This window comes from Onychostoma macrolepis, chromosome 02 (assembly GCF_012432095.1).
Source record: "Onychostoma macrolepis isolate SWU-2019 chromosome 02, ASM1243209v1, whole genome shotgun sequence".
NCBI lineage: Eukaryota > Metazoa > Chordata > Actinopteri > Cypriniformes > Cyprinidae > Onychostoma > Onychostoma macrolepis.
The window spans coordinates 1,355,363-1,374,555 of record NC_081156.1 but is presented as its reverse complement, the minus strand read 5'-3'; the positions used below and the strand labels follow the sequence as shown (position 1 = coordinate 1,374,555).

Genomic DNA, 19,193 nt, shown 5'->3' with positions numbered 1-19,193 from the left:
GTTTAAAAAGGTTAACGAATCACCAAAGCATTGGTTTCGTTTTATTAAAAAACAAATAACTCATAAGCAAATAACAATAAAATAACAGCGAATAGTCTTCACCACGAAGTGTCGGCCTTGACATATAGTCTAACAAGCATTTATATAGTTCTTGCACCGCTTGTAACTGCCTCCTCCATCCCAGGCAGGAAACATGACCTTTATGTCAAGAGTCTGTACAAAAGTAATGTCAAAAGTTCAGAAGGAAATATTACAACATCTCTAGATAGCAAGCGTGTCTAGTTCTATTTTAAACTATAGGAAAAATTATGACACCTTTTTCAAACATAAGCAACATATAGACCTATATACCTAAACCACAATATAACACCTCTAGCAGGTGTTAAGAGCATCTTATGCCACGGTTTAGCTAAAGGTTCCACCTTGCATGGAAATGCAAAGTGCATCCTCTTGCTTTTAACCGTCATGTTACAAAATAAGCACAGCAACTATATAACCGTTAAACCTACAAGATTATAATCATCTATGGTTTCGACATAAGATATTTTTATACATAGTTTTCAACACTCATAATTTTATAACAGGAGTCTAGAGTTTCACTGTCTCTAAACCATTTGTTAACTTTTGCAGTTCATCTGAATAATCACATAATTCAATCATCTCTCTTATTAATTTCATTATTCTTTTATTTGTCGTCTCAATATTGCCTTCATCTTGAAGATGATCTTCTGGTCCTCTCGCTCTCTCTTGGGCCCGTCTGCGACATTCCTTCTTCTCCTGTTTCTTGACCTCCCTACTCCAGTCTCTTTGTATTCCTTGAACTAAAAAATCATCAAAATCAACTTCTATTTTATCTGACCTCTTCCTCACGTTTCTGTTAGAGGATTGATCAGGGAATCGCATATCAGATGAATTGGGGAATAATTCTACATAAGGACCACCCTGATGTAAACGGGAGTGAAAAGCTTTGTTCTTGACATGTAAACATCATAATGTGTCCTTACTCTGATTGGAAATAATCACATTATTTGTGCACATGTAAACGTAGTCTGTGTTGGAAACAGTTGTGCTACTTAATATTTGTGTAAATCATGATATTTTTCTTCATGATTATTTTATGAATACAAGTTCAAAACATTTAAAAAAAACAAAGTAAAAGTAAAAAATATATATATTTTGTAATATAATAAAAGTATGTTCTATCACTTTAATTCAATTTTATGCATCCTTGCTATTAATGTCTTCCCAAAGAAAAAAAATTAAATCTTAGTCACTACAACCTTTTGAACCGTAGTGTAGACCAGTATTTCCCAACCAGTGTGCCGTCACAGGTCAGGTGTGCCCTGGAAGATGATCAAAAACTTCCTTCTCTATTTCGTTAATATTATTTTAAATCTGTGCAATTTGTCATTGTTATCATTAACAACAAGAGAAACTGAGTGCCCATATAGCTACAATAAACTTTATAACCTGCAAACTGATGAAAATGCGATGCTATTAATTTACTGCCTCAGATGCGGCCGTTCTAATGATGGAGAAAACACAGATCTCTGTCAATTGCTCATCAGAAACCTTGTTAACTCCATTTGAGTATGATTTTCAGAAATTAGGTGCAAGTGACTGATTATATAAAGCCAAAATACCAACTCCAATGACCAATTTTTTTTTTAAATTTTTATAATACTTAGTGGTGTGCCGTGGGATTTTTTTACAGGTCAAAACTGTGCAGCAGCAGAAATAAGGTTGGGAAACACTGGTGTAGACAAAAATATTGGGCAGCACAACTGTTTTCAAAATTGAAAATAATCATAAATGTTTCTTGGGCAGCAAATCAGCATATTAGAATGATTTCTGAAGGATCATGTGACACTGAAGACTGGAGTAATGATGATGGAAATCCAGCTTTGATCACAGAAATAAATTATATTTTAAAATATATTTCAATCTTTTGACCAGCTGTGTACATTGCTACATTTAAATGAAAACACAACTTGTAATAAACAATACATACATTCTCAAAGAACTTACATTGTGCTGATTACTTTCTTCCCTCGCTGCGGTCTTCTTCAGTCGTTCCCAGACTTCCTTATTTTTCATCTTTCCCTTGAATATACACAAAAATAAACGCATAAAAATAATCAAATAATTTTATAGACAATTTGGATAAGTCACCCAAGACTTTTTTTGATGGTGGCCACAAACTGTGAATCTTCCTTTTGAAATCTTAAGTGGTTCTCCAGCTTCTAAAGGAAAGGCAAATTCTGGGGCCGTTTTCACAGTGAATTTTATCTTACTAATAGGTGTCCTAGCTAGGAGATTTAGCTTAAAACCTATTAACAAAACTCTTAAGGGTCTACTTTTAATACTTGTAAGTATTAAAAGATATTTGTGTTTCTGGTGTAGAACCAAACTTTATTTATCAAAATTTAATGCTGTATATTGAGCAGCGGACGATGTTAAATCCATATACGAGATACCAGGGCTCGAAATTAACTTTTTTACTTGGTAGCGCTGGTGCTCCCAACTTTAAAACGTTAGGAGCACCAGCAAAAATTAATGAGCACCATAACTTCAAATTAGCTGTCAATCACTCAGTCACTGCTTTCTTGCTGTCATGTGACACGGAGCTATAACTACCGTGGGAAATGCAAAGGGCTGAAGAAGAAAGAAAATGAAAAGAAACACTGACAGATTTCTTTTGTAAACCACCTAAGTTAATCTGAGTTTGGTTGAACACAGAGAGAGAGTTCCTCTTTGGCGAGGGTTAGGATGGTGTATGCCTGTTAAATTTTACATTCAGGTCAGCACCACTAGCCTTGTGGGCAGCGCGCTGACATACAGCGCCATTGCTCTTTGGGTGTCCCGTGTTCGAATCCCGACTCGAGGACCTTTCCCGATCCCGCCCCCCTCTCTCTCTCCCACTTCGTGTCATGTCTGATCTGCCCTATCACAATAAAGGCAAAAATGCCAAAATAAATCTTAAAAAAAAAAAGAACATTTTACATTCAGCTCTGCCAATTGCACAGAACGGCTGGCAGCTAGGGGTGTGCAATATTGACACAAAAAATTATATCTCGATATTTTCTAGGATTTTATAGATAACGAGAATTAGACGATATTTTGCTTGTTATTGTGCTGATCTTGTGTTATTGTGCTGGTAGTCTTAAGGACTACCGTGGACAGCTGATTTTGATATTCTTCATATTCTGTGTGGTGGTCAGTTCACAGCAGTGATAGAAATTAATTTTCCAATAAGTTTAAATAGATTTTTACCTTTTATGGTCATTTTCACAATTAAGCCATTTTTTCGAAAAGTGTGTATCATCATTTGAGTCAAATTCTTACATTTAATCAGTCAATTAGAATAATAAGACATTTGGGCTGTTATCGAGCAAATGAAATCTGTATCAACAAAATTCATCTTTGAATTTGAATTTTGAATTTCTGAAGTGGCATTTAGATGCACTTACACCCTGCTTAATGGAGGACATGAATGCATTTAACCTGCAGTTACACTGTAAACATAAAACGTTGAATACTGATATTTGAAATTATTTAAAAAAAATTAAAAGATACTTTAAATGTGAAATTACAATCGCCAGTAGGTGGCATCAAGTCACTGTTAATAAGTGAGTCACTGCGATTGAACGGAATCATTTAAACGATTGATTCATTCAGGAATGCATGTTGCTCAGAGACGCAAAACAGTGCTGTGGCTTTGTTTGGAATTATTTCTGATGTCGAATTGGAGCAAAAACAGGAAATATGGTGTCTAAAACGTAAGTCTCTTAATATTAACTTCTTGTTTATTGACCTGTTGTATAAAATCAATATCACATTTGTAATCATGCTGATTTTTGGAGGAAATAATGGCACTGTTTGTGTGATATTAACTATATGAAATGATATAAAGCCCCCATATCTTGAATTTTGTTAGGATTTTAATAGGTTAAATCATGCAGTGAAAACGCACTGTAAATGCGCACACGCACTAGTCTAACCTACTAGACTTCATCACGTCATTTCTGCTTGCACTCTCTGTAGGTGTTTGGTTTGGTTTTTGCAATGTCAAATCACACATCGTTAAAACAACAATTACGATATTATCGCAGCCCCTTATGTGAGCATCCTGACAATTAAAGGCCTTAATGATTGAACCTGACGGTCCTGAACATTTTGCCACACACTTGTCCCTGCATTTCTTGTGTTTGGCATACTCTCTGTATTTAACCAAGCTCTCGAGCTTAAAATGTGTAGATTCGGTGGCGAATGCTGTTAGTGTTACCTGCAAACTCCGTCCCACAGGCTTTAAAGTGAATGCAGTGCATAGAGCACAGAGCATTTTCATAGCGGAGCCACTCGAAGTATTTCAACCGTTCTCTCCGAAAACTGTACACCATTTCGGCTGGTGGGTCAACATTCACCACATGATCGCTATCCCTAACACCATTATTTGTAACTTTAGGTGGTTTACATAAGAAATCTGTCTGTGTTTCCTTTCATTTTCTCTCTTCTTCAGCCCTTTGCATTTCCCGCGGTAGTTAGCTCCCGGTCACCTGACAGCGGAAAGCAGTGACTGAGTGATTGACAGCTAATATTAACCAATCTAAAATATGCATTAAATTTAAGAACGTAAAGATGAAGTTATGTAACCTTTGATAGAACGACAGACCGGTCACCATATCAGCACACAGAAGTTACATAACTGTGAACGTTTTTAGAGAAATTAAAACCGGTCGCACTATAACAATTATATGCACTCGCACAAATGCTCCCAAATATATTTTGAGGTCGCACAGATTAAATTATGGGAGCATATGCGACAAAAATACATCAGGGCTCGCAAAATTTCAAAATCCCTGATAGCCCTTCGGGCAGGTACTCTTCAGATTTTGGTAGCCCGAAAATTAATTTAACTAGCCCAAATTTAAAAAGATTTTTTTTTTTTTTTTTTTTAAATATAGAAAATCAGATAGGAGTTTAAATGTCAATCAAAAATATTTTCATTACACAAATATCAACAAATATGAAGGAAGGAAGGAATCTTATTTCACTATTTACAGGGTATCTGCAGAATTTTTAAAAGTAAATTTAAGGCAATTTATGACCCATTTTAAGAGCTGCCAAGTAAAATGAACACAGAATGAGCGGGGTTGGACAATGTCTATGGTAACACAGTATTGAGCCATAAAATTACATCATTTTCAGTTCAGATGTAGGTTTTCACAAAAACAACAGCATTTCAGGCTATAGAACAATTTATATGCTTGATTTATCCCTTTTCATAAAAATGTTAATTTAAAACGTATAAATATTAATTGTTTAGATTTTTAGAAGGCACATTAACTTCTTTCTCATTTACAACTCTGTGTTTGCTGTGTAAAAACATGAGTTGATATTTGCATTGATCTGACCATAAACGGCAAGAAAGGCTTATTGGAAATGCAAATTCATTTTCTGCCACGAAGTGGCGCTTTAGGAGCGCTGATATATTGCTATATAGACCCTTTTTGCGCCGACGTCACGATTACGTCACAGCACTAGCTGGAGGCAAAACAAACGGAAAACTAGAGGTGGCCCATTCAAACCAGCGCAGATTCGGCTACATGAGGAGCTTAAAATATCATCTTGTTGTGATGTTGGATGCAAGAATCTATGTAGTACAGGCTCCAATTTGAAATTTTAACACATACCTGCTGCCACTTGCAGACAAAAAACCGACGACAGCTGTGGTTAAACGAGTTAAAATGAGCGGACTGGACAGAAACTATCAGCGTTTGCAGCGCACACTTCTTATCAGAAAAGGTTAAATATAAATTATTGTCTTCTGTTGTTATGGATTATGGTTTGTCTTACGTGTCTAAAGATTTCTTATGCATCTCACAACTATGAAATAATGTCTGTGTGCATGTGTGTAAAACAACAAACTGACGATGTATATGCTTAATCATCTGTAATTGTTGTGATTGATAGTGGCTGGACTTTCTAAGAACTTAGTAAGAAAGAATAATCAAATACAGAAAGTTCAAAATTAATTTCTGGAATTTTTATTTCTAGAAACTATTCACATCTTCCTTTAAATGTACTGTATGTAAAGTATTGTAAACTTAACTTACATAATTTACAGGATGTATACTTTAAAATAACTATTTGGCCATGATAGATGTTCAAATAATATATCATCACATTGAATGTTTAACTTTTTGTATTTTGGCCCAGTTCACGTTAGCTGTAAAAATAGCCCGCTGAAGTTGAAATATATGTACATCTTCATGACTAGATAGACACAGGTGAGTTTCTCTTTACTACTCGTTAGGTTTCTCTAACAAGTCATTCAACCTGAGGTAATCCTGTCAGATCATCCATTTATGAGCATAGGGTCGGCCAATCTGACTTTGTCCGTTAAAGTTAACTTATTTAAATAACAATAATGGTCCTGCACAGTGAGTGACCTTACATATGCAGGTAAAATCGGATTTTCTCCAGCCATTGTTAAAAAAACAAGGTAAACAAACTTCATAGCTAGCGTTAGTGAAGCGGTCAGTGGAATTCACAGCATTTGCTCATTACTTTGTTGAAGCACCTCTGGCAGCAATTACAGCCTCAAGTCTTTTTGAGTATGATGCTACAAGCTTGGCACATCTATTTTTGGACCGTTTCTCCCATTCTCCTTTGCAAGACCTCTCAAGCTCCATAAGGTTGGATGGGGAGCGTCGGTTTTCAGATCTCTCCAGAGTTGTTCAGTCGGGTTCAAGTCTGGGCTCTGCCTGGGCCACTCAAGGACATTCACAGAGTTGTCCCGTAGCCACTCCTTTGTTATCTTGGCTGTGTGCTTAGGGTTGTTGTCATGTTGGAAGGTGAACCTTCTGCCCAGTCTGAGATTCTGAATCATTATCATTAATGCTATCTCAATATTTTGGTGCACTGAGCTTTTCTTCTACTCTGACGAGTCCCTCAGTCCCTGTCGCTGAAAAACAGCCCCACAGTATGAGATTGTTTCCAGCACACTTTACTTTTTGGATGGTACTTTGCAGGTGATGAGCAGAGCCGGTTTCCTTCAAACATGATGCTTGATATTGAGATTTATCAGACCAGAAAATCTTGCCAGAGGGTTCGTTAGGTGCTTTTTTGCAAATGCCAAGTGTGTTTTCATGCGTCTTCACTGAGGAGAGGATTGAGTCCTGCCACATTGTCATAAAGCCCAGATCGGTGGAGTGTTGCAGTGATGATTGTCCTTCTGTAGGTTTCTCCTATCTCCACGTATGATCATGGAGGTGGAGGATGATCAGGTTCTTGGTCACCAGTCTAACCAAGGCCCTTCTCCATCAGTTGCTCAGTTTGGCCAGGAGGTCAGCTCTAGGAAGAGTCCTGGTTGTTTCAAACTTCTTCCATTAAGGGTAACAGAGACTACATGCTTCTGTGAACCTTCAATGCTACAGAAATTTTTCTGTACCCTTCTCCAGATCTGTGCCTCGATACAATTCTGTCTCAGAGGTCTACAGACAAGTCCTTGGACTTCATGGCTTGGTTTGTGCTCTGACATGGACTGTTACTTGTGGGACCTTATATAGACAGGTGTTTGCCTTTCCAAATCATGTCCAATCAACTCAATTTAACACAGGTGGACTCCAATCAAGTTGGATGATCAGTGGAAACAGGATGCACCTGAGCTCTATTTTGAGTGTCATAGCAAAGGCTGTGAATACTTATGTACATGTGATTTTTTTTTTTTTTTTTTTCAATAAATTAGCAAAGATTTCAAAAAACTTCTTTCACATAATCATTATGGGGTATTGTTTTTAGAATTTTGTGGAAAATAATTGAATCCATTTTGGAACAAGTTTGTAACATAAAATGTGGAAAAAGTGAAGCACTGTGGATACTTTCCGGATGCACTGTACAGGGGTGTTGTATGTTGGTGGAAAACCAGAGCCTGTGTGCTTCAGCACCATCTCCATGTGGAGATCTTGAAAGAGGTGTGGGCCAGATATTGAATGCCACACAAGTTATATGTTTTATTTTGATGACCTATTCAGTCTGCAGTCTGTTTTTTCTGCAGTCGGGTTAATAAAACTCAGTTCAATTTCAATTTATATCTGTTGTTTTTTTGTCACATAATTAAATACAGTGTTCATAGAAAATCTTAGAAAATCTTACAGTGAATTTGAGTAAAAAACAACTATTTATATGTTAAGCTGTATTTGTCTCTTCAACCCTGTTGCCATCTTCAACCCCGTTACCCTAGTCTCAACCCCGTCACACCTACATTTTTATAAAAAAATTAAGTTTATGAAAGTAATTTGATGTTTGTTGAACTCAGTCTGAAATGTTCAGAGCAATCATAAGAATACTGATTTTAGTTCAAATTCTGAAGTTAACCCACTTCTTTTATCAAAACTGATAAAGGTTGCTGTCACATAAAATTCAATTTCAGGCTTTAGTATAGAAAAAGTGTGAGATTTTATGTAACTTTTATATTTGCAAATACTGAATTAGTGTGAGGGACATCTGATTAATAGGAAAATGTTGATTTCATTACAAATACATTTTATGATCATATTCAGAGAGCTCCCATAGTGTCCGTAAAGGGGTTGAAGATTAATAGTGCCCATATCTTAAAATAATGACCAATAATAATAGGGATTTGATGCCTGAGGTGGGAAAATATGTTTTTCAGGAAGTGAAATATGTCATTAATTCTGTGGGGTGTTCAGAAAAGTAATATTTTTTGGTAAAAAATCTGAAAATGTGTAAGTCCAAATCGTACCGGTTTCGTGGAATGACTCAAATACTAACGTGCGGCTAATCTAACATCAGCAGTTGTCTGTAAGTATGTGTTGTAATTTGACATTATGACATTATGACTGTTTGTCTGGCTATTTAACAGCAGGTCCCACTCTGACAACTTGCTAATATAATGTGACAACATGCCAACATTCCCTGCTGCCATGTGTATTTGTTTTCCAGGGCAAAAATGGTGGAAATATTTTTTTGTAGCCAATATGTAATGTATGTAGCTTACTTATAGAGAATTAAAATTTTAAAAACAAACCCACTGTGAGAAATATTTCCTGCTGTAAAAAGCTCGCCTCAGTCTCCCCTATACATAAAAACAAAAGTCTAAACACATTCACAACCACTATGGCAAAATAATTACATAAATTGAATTAGACAATGTATTTTATTCCAGAAGTTCAACATTCATGATAATTTAAGTAATTTTTACATTCATCATGAACACAGTGTAGTCCTAAAAAAAGCAGAGAAAACATAATGGAGTAAAACAAACATCAACGCAACAACAGTTCAGCCTTGTTTATATGGGTGACCCTGGTATCTCAAACATAAGCTTTTGAAGTCTCTGTGTTAGATGGAGCTGCGGTATAGATTGTCTTTGGCTTACCACCTGGGTAGTATGCCCTGTTAAGATATAATACACAGAAAAAGAACAAAATTTCAAAATACATACACAGCAAGATTAGAAAAATAAGGAGCTACATACATTGTAAAGGGTGTGGAATGAGGAGCATATACCCTTTTTCTTTTGCTTTAGAGACTCTTTGATAGGCACTGCACTGGAATGCACCACCCAGTATACACAGCGCTGCACCAGCCCAACCTATGTAGAGACCAGTACCGAGCTCAAATCTGCAAACAAAGACAGAGAGTGAGGTGTATGCACCTACTTAACAGTATATTGGGGACAAATATGACCCTGGACCACAAAACCAGTCTTAAGTCGCTGGGGTATATTTGTAGCAACAGCCAAAAATACATTGTATGGGTCAAAATTATCGATTTTTCTTTTGTGCCAAAAATCATTAGTATATTAAGTAAAGATCATGTTCCATGAAGAAATTTTGTAAATTTCTTACTGTAAATGTATCAAAACTTAATTTTTGATTAGTGATATGCATTACTAAGAACTTAATTTGGACAACTTTAAAGGCGATTTTCTCAATATTTTAATTTTTTTTTTTGCACCCTCAGATTCCAGATTTTCAAATATTGTCCGATCCTAACAAACCATACATCAATGAAAAGCTTATTTATTCAGAGGAGGATGTATAAATCTCAATTTCTAAAAATTTACACTTAAGACTGGTTTTGTCGTCCAGGGTCACAAGTTTGTTCCCAGAAGTGAATTAAACCTCACAAAACACCTCTTTGGGGTAATCCAAGAACATCTTAATTTGTAAAAATGATAAATAAAAAACAATTTCTCAATAAATTACTAACATAGTTGCTATCTCAAATTTTTTATTTTTGTTGTCTGACGATTGAGTGGGAAGCCACTTTCCCCATTATTTTTCTTTATTGCAGCTCTACCCCTAGAGAAAGTGTGTCCAATCCTGCTCCAGCTGCAGAGTTTAGCTCCAAACTGCTCTAACATGCTTGCTTGGAAGTTTCTAATAATCTTTATTAGCTGTGTTTAACAAAGGTTGGAATTAAACTCTGCAGGACAATGGCCATCCAGGTGCAGGATTAGACACCCCTGCCCTAGAGAGTTGTAGTAAAATGAGGGTTCATCCAGGATCAGTAATAAGAGAAAACGTCTGCATTTACTAAATGTAACCTCAGTTCCCTGACATGTGGGAAAGAGACATTGCATTAGTAGCTGGCACTATGGTGAAATACCTTTCTCCGAGGGAATACTGAAACCTGATTCAATAACACAATTGCTTTGCAGTGGCCAATGGCATTCAAGCGTGTGGAATAGGGATGGGCTCACTCCCTATATAAAGCAGCACTGAATGACATTGCCTTAGCTCAATGCAGGTGCTTCATATAAAGGAAGACACTGTGTTTAGATAGCAGCCTCACTGATAATGAAGATGAAGAGTAAAATAGCAATGGAGTCTATGGGACCTAGCTGTATCACAGGCTCAACAATGAAGTCAGCGAGGCGGCGGCAGTGCCAGCTGTGACAAAAAAAGCCTAGAGGACCTAGTTGAAGCACCGTGGACAAGATGAGAGGGCTGTGAATATCTGGCCACCATATCTGGCCAAAATATCTGTTTTGTTTTTTTTAAACAAAAATATTTACACTCACTTCTCATCAATTTAATGCATCCTTGCTGAATAAAAATGAATTTATTAAAAAACCTCACTGACTGTAAACTTTAGAACAGTATTGTACACTACCATTTAAAGGTCTGGGGGCGTATTACAGAAAGATCCTAACTTTAAAATCTTATCTTATCTGTTTGGTAACCATGGTAATTTCAGTTAGGACCACATTTAGGACAAAAGCTATTACAGAACAGCATTTCCTAAGTGCGTTGTCCTATCTTAACTACAGATAGGAAAGAGGTATTACAGAAACCTCCTAACTTGACAAAAACCCCTAAAAACTGTCTTAACTTTAGGACAACCCCACAGCAGTCCTAACTTCAAAATTATTTGAAAACCAACGGAAAAAAAGCTTACAACTGTGCTGTCTGACAATGGTATTACATTTATTAATAGTTGAAAATGAAGAACAAAGATGTTTAATGGTAGAAAGACTTGGTTATATTTTGATGACAAAACACTTATAAGTAATTTCAGACTGCCGCACGACATATTACAGTTAGCACAGGAACTGCAACCAGCATTATAGAGACCAACAAAAGTGTCACAGAGCATTATTTGTTGTAGTGAAAGTGACTAATGCCTTACGGTTTTTTGCAAAAGGCGATTTTCACAGTGAAGTAGCTTCTATTATTTTGTTTACCTCATCAGCAGTGTTGGTTGCTTGGTAACAGACCTGAGAGTGGATTGTCGAGCTTGATCATGCCATTTAAGATTTCCTAACTAGAGATAAGAGACAATTTTGTAAGATAGGATAAGAATCCCAAATCAAGTTAAGATATTTATAAGATAAATACGAATTTGCGAAAAATCCTAATTTAACACATCATATCTTAAGTTAAGACCTAAGATAAGAAAATTTCTGTAATACGCCCCCTGGAGTCTATTTAACAATGAATCCTGAAAAAAAAAAAGGTTTACACTAAAATGTTTATCAGCACATCTTTTTAAATATATTGTTAATAATCAGAAATGTTTCTTGAGCAGCAAATCAGATTTATTTTTGAAGGATCATGTGACACTGAAGACTGGAGTAATGATGTTAAATTCAGCTTTGATCACAGCGATACATTACAATTTTAACATATTCAAATAATAAAAAAAAAACAGTTCTCTTGAATTGTAATATCATTTCACAATGTTATTGTTTTAACTGTTTTTTGAGTTGTGAGTATAAGAGACTTCTTTCAAAGATGTAAAAATCCTGCTGATCCCAGACTTTTTAACAGTTGTGTAAATTAGTTATGATGTTCCTCCCACTTCAATAATACTGCGGCATATGTACACTGTAAAAAATCCAATTAACAAAATGTTGAAAGGGCAAAAATATTTGGTTACACTTTATTTTGATAGTCCACTTTAGACATTCTACTAACTATAAGTAACTTTGTAATTATGTGTCGACTAATTCTCATTAATTTGCAACTACATGTCTACTAACTCTCAGTAGGGTAGGTTTAGGGTTAGTAGAATAAGTTGACATATACTTGTAAAGTTTCTCATAGTCAGTATGTTGTAATATAGTGTTAATATATGTAATAAAGTGTTAGAAGATATTAAGCAGAGAGTCTACTAATACTTTAATGACTGCTAGTTGACGTGTAGTTTTAAAGTTTCTTACTGTTAGTAGAATGTCTAAAGTGGACTATCAAAATAAAGTGTTACCAAATATTTAAGTTGAACTCTTTTTATTGCTTGTGCTTAGTTGAGAAGACATATTAAGTCTGCACAAGTATATTTAAAAAAATATTTTCAATTATTTTCAAATCCAGTCAACATTCAGAATGCTAAATGTTGACTAAACTAATAAAAACAAATCCAGCCAACACTGAGATCATTCTGCACGTGCACGAGCCTGAGTGACTTCGCAGGAGAAACAGCGCTGCCATCTTGAACTGACTTTAACTGGAAAAATGACTTGTTAATGTCCTCTTGCATTATTAACAAACTATTTTCCTGTTTGACTGTAAAGCTGCTTTGACACGATCAGTATTGTATAAAGTGCATTATAAATAAAGGTGACTTGACTTGATTTTATATACTGTAACTCCTGCTTCATTTATTTATTTTTTTGTGACTTCTGCCTCATTTTAAAGATGTAATTGTGAACAGTAGTAATATTTGTAAAATGTTTGTTTGCTAACATTTTGTTTAGCTTGTTTAGGTTTTTCTTAGTTCATTAAAGTTTAAACTGAATTTTGCAGTTGTATTAGAGATGTAATGTTTAACAGCAAATTTTCATTTTTGCTTTAAAGGGATAGTTCACCCAAAAATGAAAATTTGCTGTTAATTTACTGACCCTTAGGCTATCCGAGATGTAGGTGACTTTGTTTTTTCTTTAAGCCTGTATGTTTAGTCTGTATGACAAATGTTATAAATGGAGATTGTTATTAAATAATGGCTATTATGTGTTGTAAATTGTGTGTTTTTAGTGATTGATGAACACCAATTAATAATTTTTAATAATTTTGTTAAACTATAAAAATATATGTTTTAGTTCCCCCGCAATTTCTTGTGATGCCCAAAATATAAATGTTAGTTGAGGTAACATATAAAACACATGGAGTAAAGTGTTAAATTTTAATTGACATAACTTGCTGTAGTCTTCTAAATGTTTGACCAATTAAAACATTTTATTTGAATGGACTATAAAACTACTTTTAGAGTGTAGACTGTGTCTGTTCCCTGAATACTGAGGACAAATTATATGCTTACTAAGGGATATAGAATAAAATCAGATTTAAATTCACCAAACTTAGCCTTTAATGTTTGTCTGTTTAACTGAACATGACTTTGAACACATAACTTGTATTATCTTAGAGTTATTGACATATAGACATTAATTTGTTGACAGAAGATGCTCCCCATTGAGTCACAGTCACCTCAGGCTGTTGATAGGATTTTTTTTTGAAACCTTGAAATTTTCTAAAGCTGCTTTGATTGTGAAAAGCAGTGTACACTTACAACAGTTAACCATGTTTTTACTATGGTAAAACTAGTAATTATAACTGTAGTAATCAGGGTTTTTTAGTTTTTCTCAAACTAAGGTTTTGATATCATGGTTATACAATAGTAATATTTTAGTAATGCTGGAGTAAAACTGTGGTAACCATAGTTTTTGAAACCATGGTGAAGTTTGTAGTTACTATAGGTTTACTACTATGCTGTAATAAGACCATGGTTATGGTAGTTACTGTGAATTTACTACAACAATCATAGTTAAACCATGGTTAATTTTGTGGTTGACTTTTGTACGGACATATGTGAATTGAATGCTTCTATTTGAAAGTCATATTTGATAAAACCATCTGATACATATACTGTATGCATTTGTATGTTTAATCTGTTCACTGAAAATAAATTTGCAATTGTCATTGTACATTGTTTTTGATCCATTATTGTGTGCAAGGATATTTTGGTTAGCGTAATCGAACTGATTATGAACCACGGACCAACCGTGGACCACCAGCAAACAGTAATTATAAACCAGCTGCTCGTCAGCGGACCGCTGTCGGAAAAGCGGTGGCTGCCGCTGGTGGTCCGCTGGAATAGCGATGAGCAAAACGCCGGTGAACCGCGGGCGGCGTCTGCCGGTGGGCCGCCGACTCTGCCACCAGTGGCCCGCTGGTCTTATGTTAGCTGGGGACCGTGTTCGGGAAACAGTTGTGACTAGCTAGTTCGTTTCCAAAACAATGCATCGTACTATGGTGGTTAATCAGCGAGTTACAACGTTGTTCGGGAAACGCACCCCTGGTCAGCTATCCTTGTAGGGACTCTCCATAGGCGTAATGGTTTTTATACTGTACAAACCGTATTTTCTATCGCCCCACACCAACCCTACACCTAAACCTACCCTGAAATTTTGTGCATTTTTACTTTATCAAAAAAAAAAAAAAAACATTCTGTATGATTTAAAAGCTTTTGTACCCATGGGGACCTCAATTTAGGTCCGCACCATGACATGAGTCCCCATGAGTCTGTATGTATTCAGGTCCTCACTAGGATATATAAACCTGTACACACACACACACACACACACACGTTCGTTTTTGTGAAAAGTGGGGACATCCCGTAGGCATAATGGTTTTTATACTGCACTTACTGTATGTGCTATTGCCCTACACCAACCCTACACCTAAACCAACCCCTTACAGGAGACTGTGCATTTCAACTTTCCCCAAAAAAACCTCACTCTGTATGATTTATAAGCGTTTTGAAAAGTGGGGACATGGGTCAATGTCCTGAAAAGTCACCTTCACCTTGTAATACCTATGTCATACCTGACTTGTACCTGACTAACCTGACTAACATACCTGTCCTAACTTTTCACAAAAACGCGCGCGCGCACACACGCCACACACACACACACACACACACACACACACACACACCTCAATGTATTGTATTAGTATGTTAGTTAAATAAAAAAAAAAATAATAAAAACATATCTTGATTTATCCTGAATTATTATGTTAATGAATTCTTTAGTATCTACCCACCACACCCTGCTTTACCCATTTGACATCCCTCTCTGGGATAAAGTTTATATATGTAGAATGTTTTCTGTAAGTTTTAGGACAAGAATGTTGGTTAGTACGGAAGTTCTAAGCGGCCATGCATTATAATTTTTTCCCCTTCTTGTTTTCTCGTGATCACGACTTATTTTTCTCGTTATCTCGACATAACAAAAGTTGTTTTGTCGTTATCACGACTTATTTTTTTCTCGTGATCTCGACATAACTACAGTTGTTCTCAAGTTACACAACTGCGCCAACAGGTGGCAGTATAGAACTACGATTGGGGAGTTGTATCAGCATACTGTACGCGTTTGGGACAGAGCAGAGGACCTTCTTAGGTTATAATTGTGCCATTCATTACTGGCATTTAATTAACTTATAAATGTTCAATGCTAGAATAAATATGATCATTTTGCTTGAAATTTTATCTGTTATCGTTACGTTACTGCTGCACGACTCTGTTTCTCATATACAACGACGTATAGCCCATTTCTAATGTGCATCTTTCTTATTTTTAATCTTTATTGTTAATAAATGTAATACGATATACATATGTGTATAATTTAGTTCAGTGATGTTATACAGTGTTGTAACCTAATCTATTGTATTTTCTACATTTGTTTGTAAAAAACACACACAGCAGCAGCATTAAGCTTGTTACGCACATGATATCCTACATGACTAATAAAAATCACAAACAAATTATTATAATATAGTATTATGTATAATTTTATTATATATAATAATTTTATTTTATTATAAATCATTTTAAACTAACGAGGAAAATGAAGTGAGTTAAATCCAAGCAGTTTAAGATTTTTAGAATAGTTCTTCTCTGCATTCTTCTAAGGCGCTCCGCCTGCGCTTGCGGCGTTAAATGCTTTGTTGTTGGACCATTTAAACATGTTAATTACACAAATAAAATGTTTAGCGTAGCTAAACTCTGGACAAAATCAGCAGTGTTTGATTAGCCTATTTATTTTATTGTAGACGTCATTTCTATATCCACAAGATACGAGCGTACGGTTATCTGTCGATCATTTGCGACTCAAAGGGGGCATTCCAAAACGCTTAACGTTGCTCAATGCCTTAAGAGAGTGTTTTTAAAAGACCAAACTCAGTAAACACATTTTTAATAAATTAATAGCCTGTACAGACAAGCAGATGAGTCGAACGCAACGCGTTTTTTTCTTATAGCCTAACTGTTTTCTATGGGTAAACGCTTAACGCGTTAAACGCATTGCGTTCTTGTTATATACTTGTTTATCTGTACATGGAATGCTTTATTAATGATGTGTTTACTGAGTTTGGTCTTTTAAAAACACTGCCTTAACGCATTAAGCCTTCGTTTAACGCGGAATTAAATGAATTGCATTCTTATTATGGGCTCATCTTCTTGTCTGTATGAGTTACTATGTGTATATACTGAGTTTTGTCTTTTAAAAACACTCTCAATTAACGCTTAAGTCAGGTTAAATATTTTAGAATGTTCCAGTCAAAGTTGCATTCGTTACTATAGCAATAGTAATGTCGAAATCACGAGAAAATTAAGTCGTGATAACGAGAAAACAACTTTTATGTAGTGATCTCGAGAAAACAAGAAGGAAAAAAAAAATAATGCATGGCCGCTTAGAACTTCCGTAGGTTAGTATTAGGTTACAGAATTATAATTAGCTGTTGCCTATATGAAAACAGCAGAAGTTTGTGTAATATCCCTGTTTAGATAAGTAAAAGTGTGTGCATTTGAGTGTGTGTGAATGTGGGACATCTCACTTGACACCACCATAAAATGGATCATTGAATTCTGCAACAATCCGCGCAGCGTACCAAGATACGGCCACCATAGTGCAAAGACCTACAGGGAATAAAAATATTTCTCTCAGTAACTGTATCTTTATATAGATGCTAAATAAAAGGGGGAAACATGTAGACAATTAAACAATAGAAACTGTTTAAGTTCATATGCACACATACTGTAATTCTGCTTACCTGCAGAGATGATGATAATGCCACCAATGACCATAGTCTTGCCTTTTGACTCATCTGTTTTCGACCCAAACTTAATGCACTTCAGCCCCATGATAGATAAAATGATACCAACCAGCCCCAGGATCAGGGCGATGATCGTTAATGCTCGACATGCCTGAATATGAACTAAAAACAAGAAGGACAAAAAACAAAACTGAGTTTAGTTTTTGCTTTTTCTGGATCGATTAAAATGAGGATGTGCATGTAACTTTCTTGGGGTGTACAGGTTTAATGTTACAATACAATACTTACTTCCATTGTATCAACAACAGTTTCTTTTTTTTTTTTTTTTCAGCAGCAAATAAAAAGTTTCATTACCCCAGTATCTGCATATCAGAGATTATTTATTATAAATCATTATAGTAGCCTTTGTAATGACCGGCATTAATTGTCTATGGTTCATATTAGTGATGGGTGCTTTCAAAATACTGCTAATTGAAGCTTCAAAATGCTTATAAATGTTTGTTTCAAATCAGTGCTTTAGAGTGTGCATAAAAAGGACATGATTACAGCTAACAAGACATTTTTTGTTACATGATATACTGTTTCAACATGTTTTACATTTTTTTTTTTTATAGAGTGCATTTATGTGGGCACTGATGTGGTGAACCATTGAATTAGTGTCTAATATTGTTTTAATTGATCTTGGGTTAGTTTTATAATTTAGATTTAATTTTTAATGATAAATAATGACAAACCTTTCATCCAAAAGTTCTTAAAAGAACTTATTTTTTTTCTTAGTGTGAAAAATCTTAAGAAATTTAAATATAAAGAACCTGGAATGGAAAGGTTTTTCATGGAACCATAGATGCCAATAAAGAACCTTTTATTTTTAAGAGTAAAAAGAAAAAACATTTTGCAAAGCAATTGGTTCAGTTTATTTGAGTTCCAAAAAGCTCCATTTCTCTCATCATTGGTTGATATGTTTATCATTTATGAAAAGCCAGTAATTCTCAAAACATGAAATCAAGAGAAATAAGTGGTGTAGGCTGTTCTCCATATTGTTACAATGCAAAATAGCTGCCAGAGATTGAGATCACGGTGAATGAGTTTTACCAAGTTCCAGGTCCAAGTATAGTTCTTCATAAATACAATAATATAATAATAACCAAATTTTATTTTAATTTGCTTCCTACCTGGCAAAGCCAACATGGATTGAAAATCTTGGCAGTTGGCCTTTCCAGAACTGTCCTCGCCACAAGCATGCCACAAGTTCTCATAAAGGCGGTTCGAAATGATCACTGTGCCTTGCAAGCTAGATATCTTCCAGTAGTCATTAGCCACAGCAAGGGCAGTAACAATCCAGCCCACCAAACACATGAAGAATCCAGTCACTTCTAATGCTGTTGACATTTTTACATCCAACTTCTCATACAAAATGAGTGAAAATACAAGAAATACAAAATGTTATATGCTAAAATAATGTGCTAGAAAGCACACTGTCCCTGCTCCTGATACCTGAGTTTGAATTGTTTTTCCGTTGAGCAGCAGGACTTCAACCTTTGCAGAGGGTCATAAAGCTATCGCCGCACCCAAGAACCCACTCAGGTTATGACGATGCTGTTGATGATGGGC

At 35.5% G+C, this 19,193-nt stretch overlaps 2 protein-coding genes across 4 annotated transcripts in view; one reads left to right on the top strand and one right to left on the bottom strand.

Moving 5' to 3' along the window:
* crfb16 (cytokine receptor family member B16) overlaps window positions 1-19,193 on the top strand; it is a 69,298-nt gene that overhangs the window by 11,925 nt on the left and 38,180 nt on the right. The gene's annotated exons all lie outside the window — the stretch shown is intronic.
* Window positions 8,701-19,068, bottom strand: cldn15la (claudin 15-like a). Its single transcript, XM_058764986.1, has 5 exons — window positions 18,755-19,068; window positions 17,580-17,744; window positions 17,364-17,445; window positions 9,535-9,648; window positions 8,701-9,420 (listed from the first exon to the last, which is right to left on the bottom strand). The coding sequence occupies exons 1-5, from the start codon at window positions 18,969-18,971 to the stop codon at window positions 9,339-9,341; spliced, it is 660 nt and encodes a 219-aa protein (XP_058620969.1). The 5' UTR covers window positions 18,972-19,068; the 3' UTR covers window positions 8,701-9,338.

Excerpts from the sequence above, each read along its gene's own strand:
- cldn15la (XM_058764986.1), bottom strand. The coding sequence starts at position 18,971 with ATGTCAACAGCATTAGAAGTGACTGGATTCTTCATGTGTTTGGTGGGC. Across the intron at positions 17,745-18,754 it reads ATCCATGTTGGCTTTGCCAG|TTCATATTCAGGCATGTCGA; the intron begins GTAGGAAGCAAA and ends TCTTGTTTTTAG. Across the intron at positions 9,421-9,534 it reads TCTAAAGCAAAAGAAAAAGG|GGCATACTACCCAGGTGGTA; the intron begins GTATATGCTCCT and ends ATATCTTAACAG.